The sequence below is a fragment of the Drosophila elegans genome, unplaced genomic scaffold, assembly GCF_018152505.1.
Source record: "Drosophila elegans isolate 14027-0461.03 unplaced genomic scaffold, ASM1815250v1 contig_476, whole genome shotgun sequence".
Classification (NCBI taxonomy): domain Eukaryota; kingdom Metazoa; phylum Arthropoda; class Insecta; order Diptera; family Drosophilidae; genus Drosophila; species Drosophila elegans.
This window is the reverse complement of record NW_024545863.1, coordinates 18985627-19007083: the sequence shown is the minus strand read 5'-3', so window position 1 is coordinate 19007083 and position 21457 is coordinate 18985627. Positions and strand designations below refer to the sequence as shown.

The window sequence follows — 21457 nt, the reverse complement described above, 5'->3', positions numbered from 1 at the left end:
TCCGATCTAAGACTTTTCCTTTTTCCCGTTTGTAGGCACATCCGGTCACAGCCATGGCAACGTGCAGTTCGAGGAGCTACCGCCGACACTGCCGGCTCCGGCAACGGTGCTCACTCCCCCCTCGACCATCGTCTCGGCTCCGTCGCCCCAACCCATGGTGTATTCGCAGCACATAACAATGCCATCGCCGGAACAATCCGAGCCAGATTCCACGACCACGTTGCGACAGTTCCGCAAGCGTGGCGTGATCGTTGGGCCACAGGGTCCGCTGCATTTGGCCACACCAGTGGCCTCGCCCTCACCATCCTCGTCGCCGTCCTCGTCTACGGTGGATCATGCACCGCCAGCATCACCGGCGCCGCCCGCCTCCCCGGCGCCGCCCCCATCGCCCGCTCCGACCACGGGGCAGGCGGTGAGCGAGCTGCGGATGAGCCACCAGTGTCTGTACTGCGAGGAGCGGTTCACCAACGAGATCTCACTGAAGAAACACCATCAGCTGGTCCACGGAGCCCAGACAACGATGCCGTTTGTGTGCAACATCTGCAAGCGTGGCTATCGCATGCGAACGGCGCTGCATCGGCACATGGAGTCGCACGATGTGGAGGGGCGACCGTACGAGTGCAACATATGTCGCGTACGGTTCCCGCGACCCTCGCAGCTCACGCTGCACAAGATCACGGTGCACCTGCTTTCGAAACCGCACACCTGCGACGAGTGCGGCAAACAGTTTGGAACGGAGAGCGCCCTCAAGACGCACATCAAGTTTCACGGTGGTAAGTTTCGGGGGGCGAACGCCTTTGGAGGCGATGGACGGACTACTAGAAAGGGTTTATTTTCGGGTGATATACCTATACCTATACCTAGAGTTCAACTTACCATACTAATCCCCCCATTCATTTAGTCTTAGTGCTCTGTCGTAGTTTGAGTTATAAGCCTCTTACTAATCCTCCATCAATTGTTATCGTTGTTGTCATTGTTGTTGTGTCGGCAGTTTATTCAACCGTGGTTATATGTTCCAAAGGTATGACAACCATGACCGATTCGCTTTCGATTCGGGAATACCAATATCGATTAATGGTGTGGGTGTTCCCAATGCTGCTTGGCATGTGATAACACAGCTTGCGAACTTTGTAATTATGCTTTTAAGACAATAAGTTAACATAGAGTGTTATAAATATACTTGCATGCAGCTTGTCAGTGGATATAAAGCAGAGCACAAACGCTTGGTAGTTGTACACATTGTCGGCTGACTTGCAAGAATTGTATACAAGTTAATTACCCGACTTTGATTGCACTTTGATACTCGAGGGCTCTAGCTGAGCGTTCCTAATTATTGACAATTAGATGCCCTTTGTTATTAATCCGATGACCCGAACACTTATTTGTAATCATTTTGTAGAAATAGAAGTGCGTTTCGTAACACGTGGGAATTTCAATTTCAAAGAAAATGTCTAATTATATTATCATTGAATAAACATTTATGTATGAGCTGTTGCTGTATATTACTTGTTTTACTTTTGCTTAACCTCGGTAGAATTCAATGAAATTCCAGTTGCTGAAATAAAAACCTTTCCCTTAGTTTCGCAACGCACTTTCAACCCCAAATCAAATTTCACAATCAATGTTAAATGTTGGCTGGCCTGCTGCGCGATAGCGACATCCGTAGTTTAGCATATTCGCTTGCGATGAGTGTTTTTCGCTATCTGTGTTGGCTGTGTTGGCTCTGGCTCCCCTCAAGATCACAGTGTGAATCCTAATCGCCGAAACATCGAACCCGAATATGCAGCAAACAACAAAGGCCAACAACCAACCAAATTGTCTCTTCCAGCGCTCGGTTACCAGTGCGACTTGTGCGATCGGACATTCGAGTATCTCAAAGATTTGCGCAAACATCGACGCACCCACAGCGAGTTGTTGTTTTACAAATGCAAGTTTTGTCCAAGCTCCTTTTTGCGTTTCACCAGTTTTCAGGGTAACGTCTCTGCCACAAATGGTGTTGCTAACATTGTTTATTCGGTTTTTAAAAATAACTACATTTACTTCAAAGTTTTTGTTAAAAAAGCATAATTTTGATTGTTTAAATGGGTTATAATTTGTATTAAGCAACTTCAATAGAAGAGCAGAATAATTATCATTGAATTTTTTCATATATACTTGTTTAATATCTAGATAATAAGCAGCAAGCCATATAAATTATAATTAACACTTACTAGTTCTGTACAAGCAATAATATTTCTTTATATTTTCAATTAATTACTGATCAATTATCAAGTGTGTTTATGTTTCTTAGTTACTTACTAACATTTCATTTGTCTACAAAGTTAACAGCACTATCCATAATTGAATTAACTTTAATTATTAAAGTTAGTTGATCTAGATATACTTAAGTATAGATTCTTAATTGCCTGTTCTGTTGCATGGCTCCTATGATAAGATACACCCTAAGCTTTAGAATTAAACTTAAAACAGAGTGACTCATGTACTAATTAATTGTTTTCCACATTTTCTTTAGCACACATGAACTCGCATTTGCCACTGGGCGTATTTCTTAACGAGGAAGCCGCATCAAAGTCACCTAGCAACAACAATAGCAACACCGTCAGCGATAAGCTAGAGAATCCACCCACGCCCATCGAGGAGACACCTCTGACGCCGATGAGCAGCGGTGGACACGTGTACAACAGCCCCGATGAATACCCGAATTCGGTTGAAAGCTGTGCCGGCAGTAGCCTGGCTCTGGAATCAGTGGCCACAACGCCATAACCCAGGTGGCCGGATTATATTTTAGTCCTCGAAGCTTTAGTTATAAGTCACGACCAGCAACATAGCCAAATAACAGCGGCACCTTCCTATGCTATTACCATGTTCGGTGGTGTATAGCTTCCATTCTTCCCATTGGAGCCAACCAATAAATAGTTAATTATCGACCAGAACCAGCAGACTGCATTGAATGCAATCCCATATTGCACTTAAGATACCTAGTAACTAAGCCAAGGATACACTCCCTCAGACACAAACCTTAAGGCTAAACATAATTAGACAATAAGCTAGCTAGAATCTGGACATTCATGCAATGAAACCAATTGAAACAAATAAACAAAGGTTAGCTTTAGACCATGGACATACACATACACATACGCATACATATATATATATATATATATAGATATTGCTGATTTCCGTTCCCAGTTAAACTTATTGTTTTGAAGAGCGTTTAATGAAAATGTGAACAAAATAGTTCGATATCGACTAAGAACCTAAGACTAAGTAATCTACTAACAGCACTAAAAACCTTTAGTTACTACAATTTTGATATAGAATTTAAACACACAATTGAGACGTGAGAACCAGCTCAAATCGTTTTTAGTTCCATTTTGTTATAAGAAACAAGGCAGTTGAATAGCCTATACAAATATTTTCCTTTTATTTATAAATTATGTAATAAACAAATTATGCTCTTATTGCGATCCAACGATAACAAACATGTTTGCCATTTAATGCTAATGCCCCAAGTGGTGTACATACAGTTTGGGAGCTACTTAATCGTAATACCAGTCCAAGAAGAGCAATGAGAACGACATGACCAGCAGGAAGAAGAGTGACCACACCCGAAGGCCAGCATTCCTTTGAGTGGCCTGGCGGATTTGCTCGTTGGCATCCTTGACGTTCTCTGTGGTGCCTACGACGGCACTGACAATCCTGTCGATATTGTGCTGTTGCATGGCGACCTAAAAAGAGGGCAAAAAGAGGATTAGAGGTGATTAAGTGTGGTTGGAACTATTTGCTTAATTACCAATTAAATGAAAAATCGAAAGGACTTATCAGAGAGCTTAACCTTTTCCTTTTACAATAATAATCCCAGTTTACTGCAATTCCTTTGACTTATTAATCTAAAAATGGCCAATTAAAATGAAAGTTAAGCTTAACTTGAACTAGGTGATTTTTTTTTAATTATTGCAAATCCTTTTGACTTATAATCCTTTACAAAAGCCAATTAAAACGTATGGCGAGTTTGATTTGAGCTAGCACATATGGACAATGAGCTAGCTCAAATCAAACTCGCCATACGTTTTAATTGGATTTTTTAAAGATGATAAGTTCCTTTTATATAAAACTTGTTAATCTTAAAAGAACCAATGAAAACATATGGTGAGTTTGATTTGGAAAATCACCTATTGAAAAGGACTATTTGCTATTTGCATGGCGACCTAAATGGAGGGCAAAAAGAGGATTAGAGGTGATTAAGTGTGGTTGGAACTATTTGCTTAATTGCTAATTAAATAAAAAATCGAAAGGACTTATCAGAGAGCTTAACCTTTTCCTTTTACAAAAATAATACCAGTTTACTGCAATTCCTTTGACTTATTAATCTAAAAATGGCCAATTAAAATGAAAGTTAAGATTAACTTGAACTAGGTGATTTTTTTTAATTATTGCAAATCCTTTTGACTTATAATCCTTTACAAAAGCCAATTAAAACGTATGGCGAGTTTGATTTGAGCTAGCACATATGGACAATGAGCTAGCACATATGGACAATGTGCTAGCTCAAAAAAACTCGCCATACGTTTTAATTGGATTTTTTAAGGATGATAAGTTCCTTTTATATAAAACTTGTTAATCTTAAAAGAACAAATGAAAACATATGGTGAGTTTGATTTGGAAAATCACCTATTGAAAAGGACTATTTGATTACTAGGGTGCTCATTTAACTTGCTTAAAATCTATTTGACTTATTTATATTAAAAAAGCCAATTAAATATGTTGGGCGGGCTTAGTTTGAACAACAACATCTGGACAATGAATACTTCAAATGCTATTTTATATGTACAAGAAACCCATTTCACTTGTTAATCTTAACGAATCCAATTTAAGAGTAAGTGTTTTTTTCGCAATCAAAAAATTGTTACAAGGGTGTAGCAACAAGAGTATCATTCACTAACTGCTTATTGAGTTAGCCTTATTTGGTTTGTTACTATCTCACCTTCTCGGTGAAAATGTCCTGCAGCTGGGCAATGTCCACCACGTTCTTCTCAATCTGCTCCACCTCCTCGGAGACGCCCTGTAGGAAGTTATAGATGTGCACGTTCTCCGCCTCGAACAGTTGCACGTCCTCGGCACTCAATGGATCGTCGTCGTAGGGCTCCTGCTGCTTTTGGAGCTCCTCGTCCAGTGCCACCTTGGAGGATGAGTCGTTCAGGGCGGACCTATTGGGCTTGCTTCGCTTGCGCGTACGTGGTTTGTGCTGGCTGGCCTGTGCCGGCCCTGCTGCCTCCTCCTGCCCATCGTGGTCATCCGCTTCGGCTTCCTCCTCGTCATCATCCCATTCGCCCCAGCCATCGTTGCTCCAGTCGTTGTCGGCGGATTCATCCGCATGGCCATTTGCCGAGGGTGACGCTTCATTGGCATCGCCATCATCATTGCTGACCTGGCGCCTGCCCAACTTGCCACTTTGGCTGCCCGCTGGACGCACTGGTATCTTCTTCTTGTCCGCAGCCAGCTTGAGCAGTCTGTAGGTTTCCAGCTCGTGCTGCACCCTGTACTTCTTCTGGTCCAAATAGATCTGCTCTACGCTGTGCAGATAGCTGACCAGCAGGTCCAGCACGGCATCGATGTGCTGGCGCTCCTGTGGCTTCCGCTTGACGCCCTTCCAGTCGCTACGCATCTTGGCCAGATGTTGTGTGTAGAAGGTGACGAACTTCTCCGACTCCCGATCGATCAGATCCCGTTGGGCGTCGGTCATGTGGGCGGCGCTCTTCAGGTGCTGCCCGATGCGCATGTAGGCGGTCCGGTTCTCGATCAGCACATTGCGCAGGGCAGTGATCTTGTTGCACACCTCCTTGGCCTTCTTGGCGAAGTCATCCTTTGGGCCAGTTGCAGTTTTGCTGGGCGCTGGACCCGGTTTCACCTTGCCAGCCAGCTCAGTCTTCCTCTGGAGGCGCACCGTCATAACACTGGCCTTGAAGGTCTGGGTAATGTCCATTTCTATACGCTATCCCTAATTTTAAACAAATTTGTAACAATTTTAATTTTAAATCCACATCATCGGTCCAGCGCAGAGTGACCGTTTGTTAAATGCAGTGTGACCGTTAAAATATATACCACTCAGCTAAAGGAAAATACTAAAATGCATTTAGTTCATAGCCAAACTGAAAAATAGCTAGAAATAGCTTGTTTTATTTCGATGACGAAATGCTATCGACCAACTCTTCAGTGTTGCCAAGCCTCCGAAATAAACGACTGTTTAAATTAAAAATCGAACAAGCAATTTTAATGACTAGGGATTTATTGAAAATGTACAATGTATACATGGGTGTGCTTATCTGCCGTATGAATGTAAATTGATTTCCTTATTTTTTAATATTTATATGGTTATATTATTTTCATTTTGTGTTCTTTTTGATTTCTCCTTTTTTTTTTACAAATAATGCCCTGTGGATGCATGTAAAACAAATGAATTTCACATTAGTGGCACTTAAATAATAAGAACTTAACGTAAATTTTCTACACAGTTTTTTTTTTTTTGCGAAAAACAAAGCACAAGTGGTCAGACGAATTAGTTACATAATACATTACGCATAATAACAATATTAAAAATTAGGCATACACTTAGTTCACAGTATTTTGCACGATGGCTTGGGCGACGTCTTTGGTTTCCTGTCCACGGCCCGAACCGCCTCCTCGAAGACCTGCTGAAGGTTCTGTTTCTTCTTAGCCGAGCACTCGATTAGGTTTGCTGCATGAATCTCCTTGCGCAGTCGCTTGCCCTCCTGAAAATGTCCAAAAATGTTATCAACAAAATCATTTAAAAAACTTGAAATATATTATATGTACCTGTGTGGTCACAAACTTCTCCGAGTTGGGGATGCGCAAGTCCAGTTTTGTGCCCACCAGCACCACGGGCACGTGACTGGAGAAGTGACGGATCTCCGGCCACCACTTGCTCTTGATGTTCTCGAACGAGGTGCGACTGCTGATCGAATAGCACAACAGGAAACAGTTCGTCTGCGGGCGGAGCACATAAAATCGATTAGTAACGGTTATATGAAAAATAATAAAGTCAATTGTTTGAAAAAATTTAATATATGTACACAGCGGAAGTTTAAAGTTATGATGTGACATTCTGCCGCTACCAAAATGAAGTATAAATAGATCTTCAGATTTTTAATTACATTTATACTGTTTGTATTATATTTTATTTTAATTCAAAGAAGCATTTTCGAATCTTCAAGCTTTTACTAGCAATATCTTTTATAATGTTTGTATTTGAGTCAGAATTTCACAAACGGGCCACTCAAAATCTTTAAAATTTGTTTGTAATTGAAAACCAGTTTTATGGGTGTATTAAAATTAAAAAAATGTTATTTGAAGGATTTTAAAACAAAAATCTGTTACCAATAATATTGATTTCAACGTTTTTTTTGCTTTTTTTTTTTAATTTTTATATACTTTTAATTACATTTTTTTAATTCGAAAGCACGATCCATAAAAATAGTTTTCAATCGAACAAATATTTTTAAGATTTCTGGTGGTTTGTTTAAAATATTCGGAATCGTTCGATAACATGCCTTATCCGTAAATATGTATTATATTTTGTCCTTTATCTTAAAGACGGGAGATCTTTAACACTCACATTTGGATAGCTCAGTGGCCGTAGTCTTTCGTAGTCCTCCTGCCCGGCCGTATCCCAGAGTGTCAAATGGTAGTCCTTATCGTCAACTCCTATGTTACAGGCGTGGTTGTCGAACACTGTGGGTACGTACTCCTCGGGAAACTCGTTCTGTGTGTAGGTTATCAACATGCAGGTTTTGCCCACCATGCCGTCGCCCACGACGGTTACTTTCAGCGGGCGCGGACTCCTCGACATGTTCTCAGTCATTCCCGATTAGGTCTTGGTCTTGGTCTTTGTTGGAGAACTGCAAAGAGGGCAAAATAGAGGCGTCACTTTGGCTGCTGGCTTGACAGTTCGGTTCCCCGAGATTGCGCCATTTGGCGGCAGATGTTGGTGCTCTGTGTTTATCTTGGCGCACCCACACTTTCATCCTTTTTCTGTGGCTGTGGCAACCGGAAATCTGCAGGCCTGGCCCCTAGCTTATTACATTTGAATATTTGCAGCATAAAGCAGAAACGTGTACATTGTATAAGTTAACAATTATTCCAGTATATATGATTTTTAATGAAAAAACTCTTTAATGTTATAGTTACTTGCAAATAATCTCAAACATTTTAATATAAATTACTGAAAAGTATTTTTCAAGTAAAGTAAGAATTCTATTTATTATTATTATTATTTTAAGACTATTGAAAAGCACGGAAATAACATCAATATTTAATATATTTTCTTATTTCAATGGAGGGGATTATCAAAATATATATATAAAAACAAAAGTGCCTATCAAGCTTATAAATAATACAAATTACAAAAAAAAAAACATTTTTTTTTCGTTTTTGGTATCACACTTGAACTTCAAAACTGTTTAATCTAATCGACAGCTGAAATAAAAAAGGCCACACAACGACAAGAAACGAAGCAATTTGAGCTTTTACGAGGGGCCAACTTTGGAATGGACTTCATCAGGCGCAATTGATTCTGCGAAATCTCTAATGGAAATATATGTGCTTTTATGGCTGTCCACGCTTATATAACAATTAAATAAAAGCCTGGCTAAAACTAATAGACTTTCACCATTTGTCGAGGAAAAAAAAAAACAAAAACAACAGAGTAACAAAACCGCATTCGTTTCATAAATTTTTCTTTTTAATTAAAACTGGTTTCGTCGGCTTCCAGTTGACCCAAAACATAAACTAGATTTCCCTACCCAGCCTCCAAAACAAAACGAAATCCAAAATCAAACGACATTTGCCCGATTTACATATGAGAAATGCCGTTAGGTATTCGTATAGTGACTGGGATTCTCGGGGTCTCCGCTTAAGCAGAAAACTCATACGAATTCCAGGAAATATTCACTGTTCGGGCAATATGACTCATCAACGGACACTTGTTGATGTCTCGCGCACTTAATTGCGAATCTGAGTTGTGGCAGCTCTTATTAGAGGAGCTAGGTCACACTTACCTATGTCGGTGACTCATGGGCATGAAAATGCTTCGATCCAACCCACACCTAATTTAATTTTTAAGCCCAGCGAACTGCATCTTAAATTATTCAAAGTTCAAGAAAACAAAAGAGAAAAGAAGCTCAAACCGGTTGCATTGGGACATTCATCAGCATTTTACCGTTCGGCGAGATGGACCGCGAAATCCACTAAAGCCAATTTAGCTCATCTATAGACAAAAATCACAAAAATAAAGGTGATTGCAAGATGATTGCAAAAAAATACCTATAATTACGTTTCCTAAACCTTATCAGTACCTAATCTTTTGTAAAGGTATACAAAATGGAGTCTATAATTTTCAATAAGGTGTAATCTTTATGATTCCATTATAAAAAGGAACAAATTATTATATTTGCCAGACTTATCAGTTCGCAATAAATTGATGACAGTTAATTGATAATGTAAGGGTTAAGTTTTTTAGTAATATTATAAAAAATGTTCAACTTATCGAATAGTTTTTTGCAATAATTCTATTAAAAGTCCAAAAATGTAGCAGATAAGCAGCACCGAGGACTTGGATATAATTATTGTTAATTTCAGCAATTTTAAATGGGGCGCCACATTGACATAGAATTTGTATGAATTTTAAGTTGGAGCAAGCGTGAGTATTTAACATAAAATGCTTTATTGGCACGCGATCTACAGATGTTGAACTTTGACTGGGAGCACTTTGATGCGCGGGTCAACACAATTAAGTCTAATCACTGATGCGAGGGGGTCTTCACTTGGGGTTAAGTGATATTCTCTTTGTATTTCAAGTTTTAGTTTCGTTTTTTTCAGATTCTGCATAAGTTAGAGAAGTGGAATCTTTATTTTGCAAGCATATTCTGAAGAACAGTAAAAGCTTTGTCAATAAAATGTAGTAGTTTATTTGTATTACATTTGATTGATGGAAATTAAAGCCAGCGAAAAAGCTTTCCAGCAAATTGTTTCCCAATTCGCTAGAATGACGTTACCAAAGTTGAATCGGATGAGTTCGTGCCTGCAAAAAGGCAACAAAAATCCACAAATAGAAACGTTTTTTTTTTGGCCAAATTAGTAAACAAACCAAACTGAACAATCGGCCATTAGGTAGCCACTGCCAAAATAATACAAAAAAACACAAACTTGGCCAGGGAGCAACAAGGAAACTCAATAAACAGCACACTTTTGTTTTGGCCTCTTTGGACGAATTTAAAATTATTATAAACAAACAGCTTTGGGTGCTGCTTTAGTGACTACAGAAAAGTGCAAATAATTAAGTCCGAATGCTAACCGAATTTTTTCTATTTTTACAACCAGCTGATTAAGCAAATACCAAGGAACACAATTCGTGAATGAGTGGAAATTTCATTATGTAAACTTGTGGATTAAAAAACAGGTGCGGGAACAATCGAAACATTTCCAGGAAAACCAAGTGGATGCGAATACCCCCCATTTTACCCCACATAACACTGCACCATAACTTATTCAGTTCTATCAGTTTCACAGTGTCGCCCAGCAGCGGAAACTCTTTATCAAGCGATTAGCGCCTGCAACTGAATGTGTATCAAGCTCGGGATGAAATTAATACACATAATAAATTATTTAAACATAATTGCTCTGTTTTTAATGCACTCCCTTGAAATATGAAGTGCACATGCTCTGCAGTCCGTGAACATATTATTCCGGCTCTTTGTTATCGGCCGTCGCTGTTCTTGCGGGCTTGGCTTGGCCTCTTGTAAACTTTTCATATCAAGTTACGAACTCGACGTTCTCGGAAGACGAAAGACTTGCCACATTTCACACTCTCTCTTTCTTTGCATTCTGTAGCGATGATTTCCCAAGATGCAAATGGAATGAAAAGGTCTCAAGCTTTTATTTGACTTGAGCGACACTTCTGCACTATAAACAAGATTCATATGCAATTCAGTTGGGTCACTTCAGTTCAGCCGACAGCTTATCAGCGACTTCTTTAATAAATGGGTGCATCGCTCAATATGTACACTCTCAGTTTTGTCCTCATATATAAAATAATTCATAAATAAATAAGTTACACAAAGGCGTATTGTATTGTCGGTTAGTCAATAAGTGAATTATGCGCACATTCTCAAGAGTGTTAATCATAGGGCTTCAGACTTTGCCAGACTCGAATTTATACAAGAGTATTATAATCTTACAAATGAAGAACAGGAAAAGACGTCAGTCTCTACAATTCTTTGGAAACTATGGTTGTATAGTAATAAGATAATTTCGGTCTTGAGTGTGGAATATAATACAACCTTTAAACAGAGCTTTCCTTAAAAAACACACATTTTTCCAAGAGCAATAAAATTAATCTTCACAGCCAAAACCAGTACGTTTTGGTACTCCAAATCGTTTATATAGGTACATTTCTATATAAAGACCTATTCAAAGTTGAATTCTGCTCTGCTTCTTGTTGCGAAAAATATACGAATCGTTTATGTGTGTGTATTTTTATGGTTTCCCGCATGGGTTTTCGTATTTAATAAGCTGATTAGATAAGATAGATGTCGGTGAATGCGGTGTACATAGGGAATTGGACTTGAAAGAGCAACGGCGATAAGTGGAACCATGGCGAAAACCTATGGTTACCTGGTCTAAAAAAAAAAGAACAACAAATGAAGCGAATCCAGAATCATCAAATGGATTCGGGCAGATTGCAATGGCACGAGCGGCCAATTAGTTAAATTAATTGAGGTTAATGCGGAGTATTTATTGTGCCATAGGTCGGAATGAATTGATTAGCAATATTGTGGCCAATGCGGAGTGGGTGGCGGGCATTGGGATCCACGATTCACGTACTCTGTTTCCTGCGATGATGGCCTTTAAATGGCTGTCCAACCATATAATTGTTTGATAACTAAAAATGGTATCGGACCCATTTGGGTGCATATACTCTCAGTTGAGAATTCGGCTGAGATAACCACCAGAGAAGAAGAGAGCCTCAGAAGAGAGAGATAGAGAGAGGGAGCTGGGATCGTTAGCTGTTTGGCATTCCAGAGATATAGACGGATCGGATCGGATCGGTTGGGAGAAGGCTTAGCGGGGGCGGTGACGTGAGCACCATACAAAGTGACTCAGGTGATAAAGCAAAGATCACGAAGCGTACTCTTCTTTCCACAGATCACCTATGCTAACAATGTTTACACCAAAGATAATTGTTGTTTAAATATACATATATTCACTAAGGCACAACCACAGAGCGCCCACACCATCACAAGGTCACTGGATCTTAATCCCATTCTATCCATTCTATCCGTGTAGTTAAGATATTTAACCAGCCAGCTGCATTTGGGGGTGAACTTAGTGGGGATCGTATGCGTAGTTGATTTTCACAGGCACGTACTTATAGATACGAGGTTTTTGTACCCGTAGTTTTTTCGTATTATTCGCAATCAATCGAACAACACGTCTGGGCGATGACGTGCGACCTGATCGCAGTGTGTAGGAGATTACTCGAACTGGCGAACAGCGAGAGTGTAAAACCGGATAAACAACGACAGCCACAACCGATCGCTCGCGATGTCGACAAACAAGTGAGCGCTAGCCTTAACAACTGCCATAATTTGTGACCGACTCGCAGTACGAGTATCTCACGGATACCCGAAGAGTAGGAGAAGAGAGTCCGCTGGAGCAGCTCTCTTCGCCTTAAGCTCTTGGGTCTTCAGATTGCCTTATCAGCTGGGTTGGGCTGGCTGACTGCTGATAGGGGTGTGCTTCTTGGGCTCTTGAAGGATAATGGGTGGTACAGAAACCAAAACAAGAAGTAAAGCCGCCAGGATTTGCGCTCTTATAGAACACAATAAAGAGTGTCCCGACTATGAAATAACTACAAATCACTGACCTGCTATAAAAAATATAACTTTTCAAGTCGCGCCACCATATATGGTTAATAATTATTAATAAAAAATCAAATTAAATTTAAAGTCATACTTTTTAAATATAATAAAATTGGTATTCATTTGAAGTTTATGCAAGGCTCTAATCTGAAAGCCAGGAAGTTCTAATTTTCAAAAAAGAAGCTCAAAAATTTCGTTTCAAATCGAGAGCATTTATTATTTATTGCATATGACACACATCAATATAAGCTGAGAACTTTTTTATTCTGGTTAGGGTTATTTTTTTAATTAGTCATATAACTTCCCGCATTATCACTCAATACTGGAATTTTTCATACAATTGGTATACTGCTCCTTACTTTCGAGAAAAAAAAAGGATAAACGTGGATAAAAATAAAGAACACTGCAAGTAAATGTTTAAGAAAAATGTTTTACCTTTAAACACCCTACAAACTTATGATTTCATAGAAATGTAGTTTATTTGAAAAAACTACAATAAATAAGGTTGCAAGTATGTACTCCAAATCCGCTTGCGTAATCTCCCGTCCGCCCTGCAACTCGAATGCCTGCCAAGAGCAATTAATCAACAACATTCGCGAGTGCGTGCCGCCGAACTCAGGCTTTATGTCTGTCCGATGTAACGGTAATTAGACCAAAGGCCGACATAGACATACCCATAAGACCAAAAATGTTGCGTTCACTTGGAGTATGTGGCACAGCCGCAAATGATTTCAATTAAGCGACACGTTGATGGAGCATTACATTAATTAGAACTACCACTGCAATGGGCATGTAACTTCCGTACAAGGAATAAAGGTCAAGTGACAAAGGCTTCGACCTCCGAACCAGGCGGTCAGAGCAAAGAGAAGAGCCGGAAAATTATTAATAAATATGAGTATGCAGTAGTGCCAATTAGGGACAGCTTCTTATGTCGACACATGAGCAACATGTGTGCCCCTACAAAAAACAAGAGGACTTCTCGACGATTCTTAGAGGAAGAGGATGGTATCTAAAAGTACGAGCAGGTGCGGCCTCAAGGAGCACCAACAGATACAATTGTATCTGGATCTCAAGGTCGCAGGGTGAAGAGCTCTGCTCCACCATCGACAAAGAATCAAATTCGCCGAGGAAAAGGGCGATTAAGAATAGCACAAGGCGACACCAGATTATATTGCAGTGCGTTCCATTTCCCGTTTCCGGTCGCGTTTTGCCTGGATCGAAGGGGCTGGAGTGCACTGCACGGGTGCTATTTCTGAACAGCACTCATATATTATATCTTATCTGGTGTACCGGGGTCTGCAACAGCAAATCATGAGGGTGGGAGAGCTGGAGTGACAAAAACAAATATTATGAGATCCAATAACAATCGTGGAAAGCTAGAAGTGTTCTTAAATCAAATGCGGTTTACGGCGTGGAATTGCTTTGCTAGTGTTTCATTTCAATCAAACTTTTTCATTACATTTACATTTATGTATTTCTTGTTTAAATTCTTTTAGTTCCCTATTCATTTCAGTAAAAAGACAACTGTTGGAACGATTTTAAAGATGCTACCCTTTTTGTTGTTGTGAAAAATGGAAATTAATTTATGATTTAGCTACAATTTAAAATTAATACTTTTGTTGAACTGGGAGAGCTTTGATTATACTTCTTAATGACTCTTCAAAAAAAATTGATTTTAAAACTTTTTTACAGTGCCAGAAATGAATTTGTTTTTAATTAATATTTAAAATTTCTGTGTCTTATATAAAAAAATACAAACAAACAAAATAAATTCAAATTAATTATTAACTCTTCATAAAATATATTTAAAACAAAAATTAGTTTAAGTTAAAATTCAAAATTTTTGTAAACTTTCCACAGAAATTATTTTTTTTTAATATCTTAACAGTGCCAGCAATGAATATTTTTTTTATAAAACTTAATTATTTCCTTGATTAAAATAAACAAAATAAATAAAAAATGTATTATTGACTCTTGAAAAAATTTATTTAAAACATAATTTAATTGAAATTTAAATCCATAATTATTGTAAACTTTATTTTCCATTGATAATATTTTATTTAAAATCGTTTAACGATGCCAGCAACTAGTATTTTTTTAATAAACCTTTATTTTGTCTTACATAAAAACTTAAAAATAAATTAAAATTAATTTAGTTTTCGTGTCACGACATGAGATGCAAATAAAATAATCGATAACTAAGTTGTGGATGGCAACGCTCACCACTAACGAAACGGGGTGTTCACAACATTCGAGTAAAAGAAAATTAATTAGAAATTTACGAAAATGCCCGAAAGCGACGTGACCAAAATGAAGGTAAGACAAGGGACTATATAATTCAGATGCCCATGAGTATAGCTGACTTTTCCAGGTGGCGGATTTGAAACGTGAGCTGAAGCTACGTGGTCTTCCCTTGAACGGCAATAAGACGGAGCTGCAGGACCGCCTGCAGACCGCTCTGCTGGAGGGAGATATTTCTCTGGAGGATTCGGCCATAGCGGATGCCATTGACGACGACGATGTGTCGCTGACGGACGAGGATGAGCACAAGCTGCTGGGCGACGAGAATGACGATGAGCTCCTGAAGAGTCCGGTTAGTACGCCCACAACCGTGGGCGTTCCTGACCTGCTGGCGGAGGATAAGACGGCAACGGGCTCTGAAGCTGCCCTGCCAGCCAAGAAAATAGTGCTCAAGCGAAACAACTCGCAGCAGTGCACCGGCACGGCGGCCAGCACGGGGACACCGCCGTCCAAGGAGAATGAGGCACCAACTGCAGCTGCGGACGATTCCACCGGAGAGACTCCCACCAAGAAGCACAAGCCCATTGTGGTTGGTCCAAAAACGGAAGATGATAAGCCGTCCGGGGACAAGAAGCTCAACCAGTTGACCGCCCAAGAGCGATTGGAACTGCGGGCCAAAAAGTTCGGCATTACGCCAGTCGCTGCTCCAACGGTGGCCACCACAGCGTCCACAGTGGCCGCAGCCATCAACAAATCCTCAAGCGCCTCCATTATGGCCAACAAGGGCAACAAGGAGACGGAGGAGCAGCAGAAGGAGGCTCTTAAAAGACGCGCCGAACGATTTGGCTGCGTAGTGCCCGATAAAGCACCAAAATCGGTGGTCGATGAAAAGCTACAGAAGCGGAAGGAGCGCTTCGGTGCAGGAGCAGCAGCAGATGCAACGGAAACCACCTCGGCCGCCTCCACATCGGAATCAAAGGACGCCTGGTCAGAGAAGGCACGGGCACGATTGGAAAGATTTAAAACCGCTCCGGCCGCCGCAGCCACCAAATAAGATCACACAAAACTAATTACTTAGGCAAGCAAATACATTTGTAAATCCCTTCTATCATAGGAAGATTATGCATTCATACAACAAGCCGTAAAGCCACCAATGCTTGTAGCAATTAAGGATCAATTCAATAAACATACATCTCAACATGTCCAGACATCTTCAAGGGTTTACATAGTTTTATTGGTTTTTAATTCAGTGACTTAAAAATAACTTGAATCGCGTCTTCGGATTTATTGGTTCTTCTTGTTTTGTTTGGAACGTCAATAATCATAATATTAGTCTGTAAAATATGCGTATATATAAAAGTTATACAAATATGTGGGTGCATTCGTTTGGATGAGCTCTTCGTGTCTTCGATGACAATAATTTTGGTATTGCGGATGAAATAAGGAAAAGCAGCTCATTGGTCATCTGAGGATGTGGTCATGATTGAAGTTTTGATTGGCGCCAAGATCCGAAGCATCATTTTCGGAACCCAATCGGCCGACTTAAAAGTATGTAACCTTAATGTTGCGCCCATCAAGACGGGAACCATCCATTAGCGCTGAAAGCAAAGTTTAGGTAAGTAAACATAACGAATCACTATCCTTGATTATCACCCACCTATAGCCAACTCTGCATCGCGCTCCTTAAAGAATCGCACCACTCCCACATCATTGCCGCGGATTTCAGCAAACTTAACGTCCCCAATCTCACGGAACTTGTCGCGCAACGTCTGCCAGGTGCAGCTCATCGGAACGTTCTTAATGATGATGGTGTCCGACTTTCGGGAACCGCCACCGGCATTGCCCGATCCGACATTAACATTGCCCACATTGCTGCCGCCGCCGAAGAGATCCAACTGGTTGCCCGAGTTGTAGTCGTTGCTGTCCACGCCTCCTCCGTTGCCACCGCCAACTCCGCCAGAGCTGCTGTAGGCATTGTATCCAACATTGCCGGAGACTCCACCACCACCGCTGTAGTTGTTGCCAGAGCTGTAGTTATTGCCACCACCGCTGCCGCCACTGCTGTAGTTGTTCGAAAGGCCCACATTGCTGGCGGTCAGGTTGTCATCGTTGCCCGAGTTGCCTAGATTGAGACCCAGGTTGTTTAGCGACGAAGTCAGCAAGGGGTTGCTCAGATTGCCCCCCTGGCTGCCCAGATTTCCGACCACGGCGGCCAACAGGCTGGGATTGAGATTGTTCAAGTTCAATCCACCGGTGCCAGCATTGTTGCCCAAACTGGGCTTTTGCACCGGGGCCACTGGCGATGGCTGCACCGCTGCATGATTGCCGAACATCACGCCGGTCAGGTTGTTCAACAGATTGGTAGCGTTGCTTACGGCGGTGCTGTTGGCCTGGCTGGCACCCACCGATCCCAACTGGGATCCTTGCTGCGAATTGCCGAGCAGCTGGCCCTGGCTCTGTCCTCCGTTGGGTAGGTTGTGAGCCACGTCCTTTAGCGGTTCGCCGTTGGGTCCCAGGCCGATGCCCACACCACCCAAGCCCTCAGGCAGCTTAACGCCTTCGTTCTTGTCCGGAATTCTGTCCAGGCGCACGGTCATGCGACGGTCGAAGAGCATCTGGCGATCCAACATGGAAATGGCCTGCACAGCCTCCACTGGATGGTCGTACTCGATGACGGCAAAGCCGCGACTGTTGCCCTCTTTGTCCAGCGAAAGATCTACGCTCTGCACTTTGCCGGCCAGCTTGAAGACCTGCTTAAGCTTCTTGTTGTCCACCTTGTAGTCCAGCTGGAGGAAGTTTAAGAGAGGGATTAGCATTGTGTAACTCCGATGGCTTGGCCACTGAAATGGTTTTGAAAGATGACCATGCTGATTCCGACCGCTGTCTTCCAAAAAACCATGCTGCAAAGCTAGGCTGGCAATAGATGCGAATCTTAGGAGAGTCAGTCCAGAACATGTGCCCATAAACCGAATGCAATAGCCCACGGCGACGCCGATTGCCCTAGATCCGTAACTGCTTCATATTTATAACCCGTTTAAAAATAGTTGTCTACGCGAACAATTTGTTTGTGAAGAGCGCGGAAAAGTCAAAACACTGCAACCAACCAGATGGTCAAACCGTCGGGAAAATTCCAAAGTCGTTACTGCTGCATACGTACCAAATTGGTATCAACCAAGTAAACCAAAATATAAAAATAGCTTTGCAAACAAAGATTTTGAATAACCCCAATTTAAAGTTGCCACAAATCTCATTTGGTAGAGCAGACCCATTTTTAACGATATATTTAAGAGCCACAGGGTCATGTATTTCCACAGTCAGATAACAATTACGATGACGTGTGTTTTCCGGTCACTTATACAGATAAATCATATATGTATATATATCTTATATATATATATAAATCATTCAAATGCTTACACAAATTCGAGGAGGAAAGGTTCCCAGTCGAAAAGGAAAGGGTTTTGAGAATTTTTGTCATTCTGTTAAAGTCGGCCCAGATAAAATTGAAACAAGTAAACAGTGCCCTCCCAAGGATGTGATATACTTGGGTTATAAATAAGAAGCAGAGCCCCGTAAACAAGAACAAAACGCAGCATATTTGCAGTGTGGTCCGGTCCAGTTGATTACTATACATAGGATTATTGGAATTTTATATTACAATATACTCACATTAGCAACAAAAACCTTATTATGCAAAGGTCCACTTATGCCAAGACTCTCCAAAAACGAAGCAGAAAGCCCATACAAATTGTAATTCGACGAATTATTAAAATCATTTGCCATCATGTTAAAATTATTACGCCCAGATCTAGAAAAAGAGAAGCCATATTTCCAGAGAAAAATAACAAATAGCAGAGGTAAGCTACTACAGAGTGGGATGCCAAAGAGCTGCAGGATCTTCAGACACCTTCAATTTTTTGCCAGCTGTATAAATTGCCCATTATCGGAACACGCTCAACTCGAATTTAACTACCTTCTTCAACGTATTGCACGAGTTCCTATAGTAACAAACCTATTTCTTTTAATTTCAATTCAAACATGTTTCGAACCGATGAACCCAATACTTTCGGGGAAAGGGACTGCGAAACATGCGACCTTTCGGCCATTATCAAAACTTATCGAACAAACTATTCTTTATTTTAACTAAGTTTAAGGATTAAAATTTTAAGCAAAATGTCAAAAACGCTAACTTAAATTTTATTTGTTTTCAACTTTCATTTACTAATTTGACTTTTGAAACTCATGTAAACATGTAAATTAATCTCTCTTGTTAGAGCCTAATCAATGCGACTTAAACCACGGCATTAAAATTAATTCCGATGTAGAAATCTAACACTTGATGGCAGCCATACGAGATTTTTCAACAAAGTCTTAGACGTAGATCTAAATTTTTGACCTTTTTCACACAAATTACTTATGGTACCAAAAAATCGGCTTCAAGGAACTTGCAATGATCATCAAAGCCATCAAAATCAACTACATAGATCCAAAATCGTCTAAAAATCCGAAATGATTAGTAAGGTATCTTCAGAATATATGGTCGAAACAGCTTTTTCTACGGACAACTATAAGATAACTTCAAAAATTGTTTCAAACATAAACACAAAATAAGTTTTAACCGAATGTCTATTAATTTTCGTTGTTACAAAATCTAAGAGGTCATCGGAAACCTACATATTCCTCATATTTTGTACATGTAAAGCTATTCAACTGATGTTGTAGTAATATAAAAAAAAACCCATCTCTATACCAATACAGAAATTTGCCACTTTGTCATAAAACAGGTCTTGACTATTCAGTTAATCAGCGAGTAGTTAGTAATGCAAGTGCCGCATCTGCAAATTTCAAAAGCAAATTCATCAACTTTGATACGAGTACTTAAGAGAACCTCAATCAAGAACACGGCGCACGTAAACTTTTCAAAATACAAAAAACATTCCGCTGTTAGCTAATAAATAAAGGCAACAACTGGTCCTGAGATTTGTGCGTGACCTATATGAAAATTTCTTAAATTAAATAATTCATTTCAATGTTGAAAAGGCAACTGTTGATTAATATGTAATAGAAACCACTGCCAGCTGGGAAGGAAGATTGTGAGAATTGGGTAATTTATGCGTGCTACGAACTCTGCTTTCCTGCTCCAGAACATCGAAAAAGTACACAATGTGGGAGATTAGCATAATGGGGGTACTCACAATCTGTCGTCGTCTCGGCGGGAGAAACCACGGTCACGATCGTCCATGTGATCGCGGCCACCACCGCCTCCTCCTCCTCCATTGTTGCCGCCATTGCCGCCGCCTCCTCCACCTCCACCACCGCCTCCAGCGCCATCCCGCACAATCCGACCGTACTGATCTCGCTGTTCGCCGTGATCCTCCTTGACCACCAGCTCACGGCCATTCACCTCGTAGCGGTTCATCTTTTCCATGGCCTTCTGCACGTTCTCCGGATCCTTGAACTCCACGATGCCGCAGCCACGCGCTTTGCCGCTCTCGTCGAAGAACAGCTGCACGTACTCAATGGAGCCGACGATGCGGCGGAACAAGTCCTTAAGATCCTGCCAGCGGTAATCGTACGGAATGTTCGAGATGTACACCCGGCAGTTGCGCCGCTCGCGGCTCCTGTCGCGGATGTTGTTGCCACCTCCTCCCCCGCCACCGCCACCCTGGTTGCCACCGGCGTTTCCATTGCCATCCGCGTCCGAGAAACGAGAGCCACGTGCTCCGCGTCCACGACGATCGCGCTCCTTCTCACGGTTCTCCACGGAGTTTCCTGCGTCCATGTTCATTGTCGGCTGCAAAAGGAACTCCCTGTGCTTGTAGTGATTGTAATATTTATAGTACACACCGGAGCGGCGTCGGCGAAAACAAAATGGCGGACGCGTCAATGGACCTTTTCGCTAACGTTCTAATCAGCACCAGTAACTTACCTTTCTGCTTGTAATCAATGCGAGTCGCTTTTAGCAATCTGATTACGTCTTAGATACTATTAAACAATAAAAGTTCTTGCAAAATTACAGTTTCCGAGATCAATAAAAAAACCCAAGGAATTTTTTCTTAGAGCTGACAATTATTCGACTTCTTTTCTTAGGGACTTGAAATAGAGATGGGGAAACATCCATGCCAACATCGATGTCATCGATGCTTTCAAGGTATCGGTCCTATCGGTGTTTGCTACGAGATTATATTCTTTCTACTGGCCGATGTCAACGATGTTTATTCGTCCCTAACAATATTTTCTTGCCACTCTTAACTTCTTACTCCAGTTCTTGCAACCCCTTT

General features: G+C 41.0%; 5 protein-coding genes across 10 annotated transcripts in view; 2 read left to right on the top strand and 3 right to left on the bottom strand.

The window, feature by feature from the left end:
• LOC108139210 (protein split ends) overlaps positions 1–2933 on the top strand; it is a 36946-nt gene extending 34013 nt beyond the window's left edge. For 2 of the 4 annotated variants that reach the window (XM_017261858.2, XM_017261857.2), the window contains exons 5-6: positions 36–773; positions 2513–2933. In XM_017261858.2, the coding sequence (XP_017117347.1) occupies positions 36–773; positions 2513–2763 (989 nt within the window). In that variant the 3' untranslated portion in view covers positions 2764–2933. Of the gene's footprint in view, positions 1–35; positions 774–1828; positions 2488–2512 lie in introns of those variants that run through there. The other 2 variants (XM_017261859.2, XM_041709687.1) reach the window with 2 other exon arrangements.
• A 467-nt stretch (positions 2934–3400) lies between these two features.
• LOC108139211 (syntaxin-18) lies at positions 3401–6083 on the bottom strand. Its single transcript, XM_017261860.2, has 2 exons — positions 4985–6083; positions 3401–3728 (listed from the first exon to the last, which is right to left on the bottom strand). Exons 1-2 carry the CDS (start codon positions 5981–5983, stop codon positions 3540–3542), a joined length of 1188 nt encoding a protein of 395 aa, XP_017117349.1. The 5' UTR covers positions 5984–6083; the 3' UTR covers positions 3401–3539.
• A 185-nt stretch (positions 6084–6268) lies between these two features.
• On the bottom strand, positions 6269–12631 carry LOC108139335 (ras-like GTP-binding protein RhoL). Of its 2 annotated transcripts, none has more exons than XM_017262049.2 (4): positions 12443–12631; positions 7634–7916; positions 6835–7005; positions 6269–6770 (listed from the first exon to the last, which is right to left on the bottom strand). In XM_017262049.2, exons 2-4 carry the CDS (start codon positions 7877–7879, stop codon positions 6615–6617), a joined length of 573 nt encoding a protein of 190 aa, XP_017117538.1. In that variant the 5' UTR covers positions 7880–7916; positions 12443–12631; the 3' UTR covers positions 6269–6614. The 2 variants fall into 2 exon arrangements, with proteins under 2 accessions (XP_017117538.1, XP_017117539.1); XM_017262050.2 differs by having other exon boundaries at positions 12466–12631.
• Positions 12632–15143: 2512 nt separating this feature from the next.
• Positions 15144–16384, top strand: LOC108139284. Its single transcript, XM_017261981.2, has 2 exons — positions 15144–15251; positions 15307–16384. Exons 1-2 carry the CDS (start codon positions 15222–15224, stop codon positions 16228–16230), a joined length of 954 nt encoding a protein of 317 aa, XP_017117470.1. The 5' UTR covers positions 15144–15221; the 3' UTR covers positions 16231–16384.
• Positions 16385–16388: 4 nt separating this feature from the next.
• LOC108139283 (glycine-rich RNA-binding protein blt801) lies at positions 16389–21284 on the bottom strand. Of its 2 annotated transcripts, XM_017261979.2 has the most exons (5): positions 21106–21284; positions 20372–20970; positions 18846–18984; positions 16834–17962; positions 16389–16774 (listed from the first exon to the last, which is right to left on the bottom strand). In XM_017261979.2, the coding sequence occupies exons 2-5, from the start codon at positions 20962–20964 to the stop codon at positions 16719–16721; spliced, it is 1917 nt and encodes a 638-aa protein (XP_017117468.1). In that variant the 5' UTR covers positions 20965–20970; positions 21106–21284; the 3' UTR covers positions 16389–16718. The 2 variants fall into 2 exon arrangements, with proteins under 2 accessions (XP_017117468.1, XP_017117469.1); XM_017261980.2 differs by lacking the exons at positions 16389–16774; positions 18846–18984 and having other exon boundaries at positions 17745–17962.
• Positions 21285–21457: the final 173 nt, after the last annotated feature.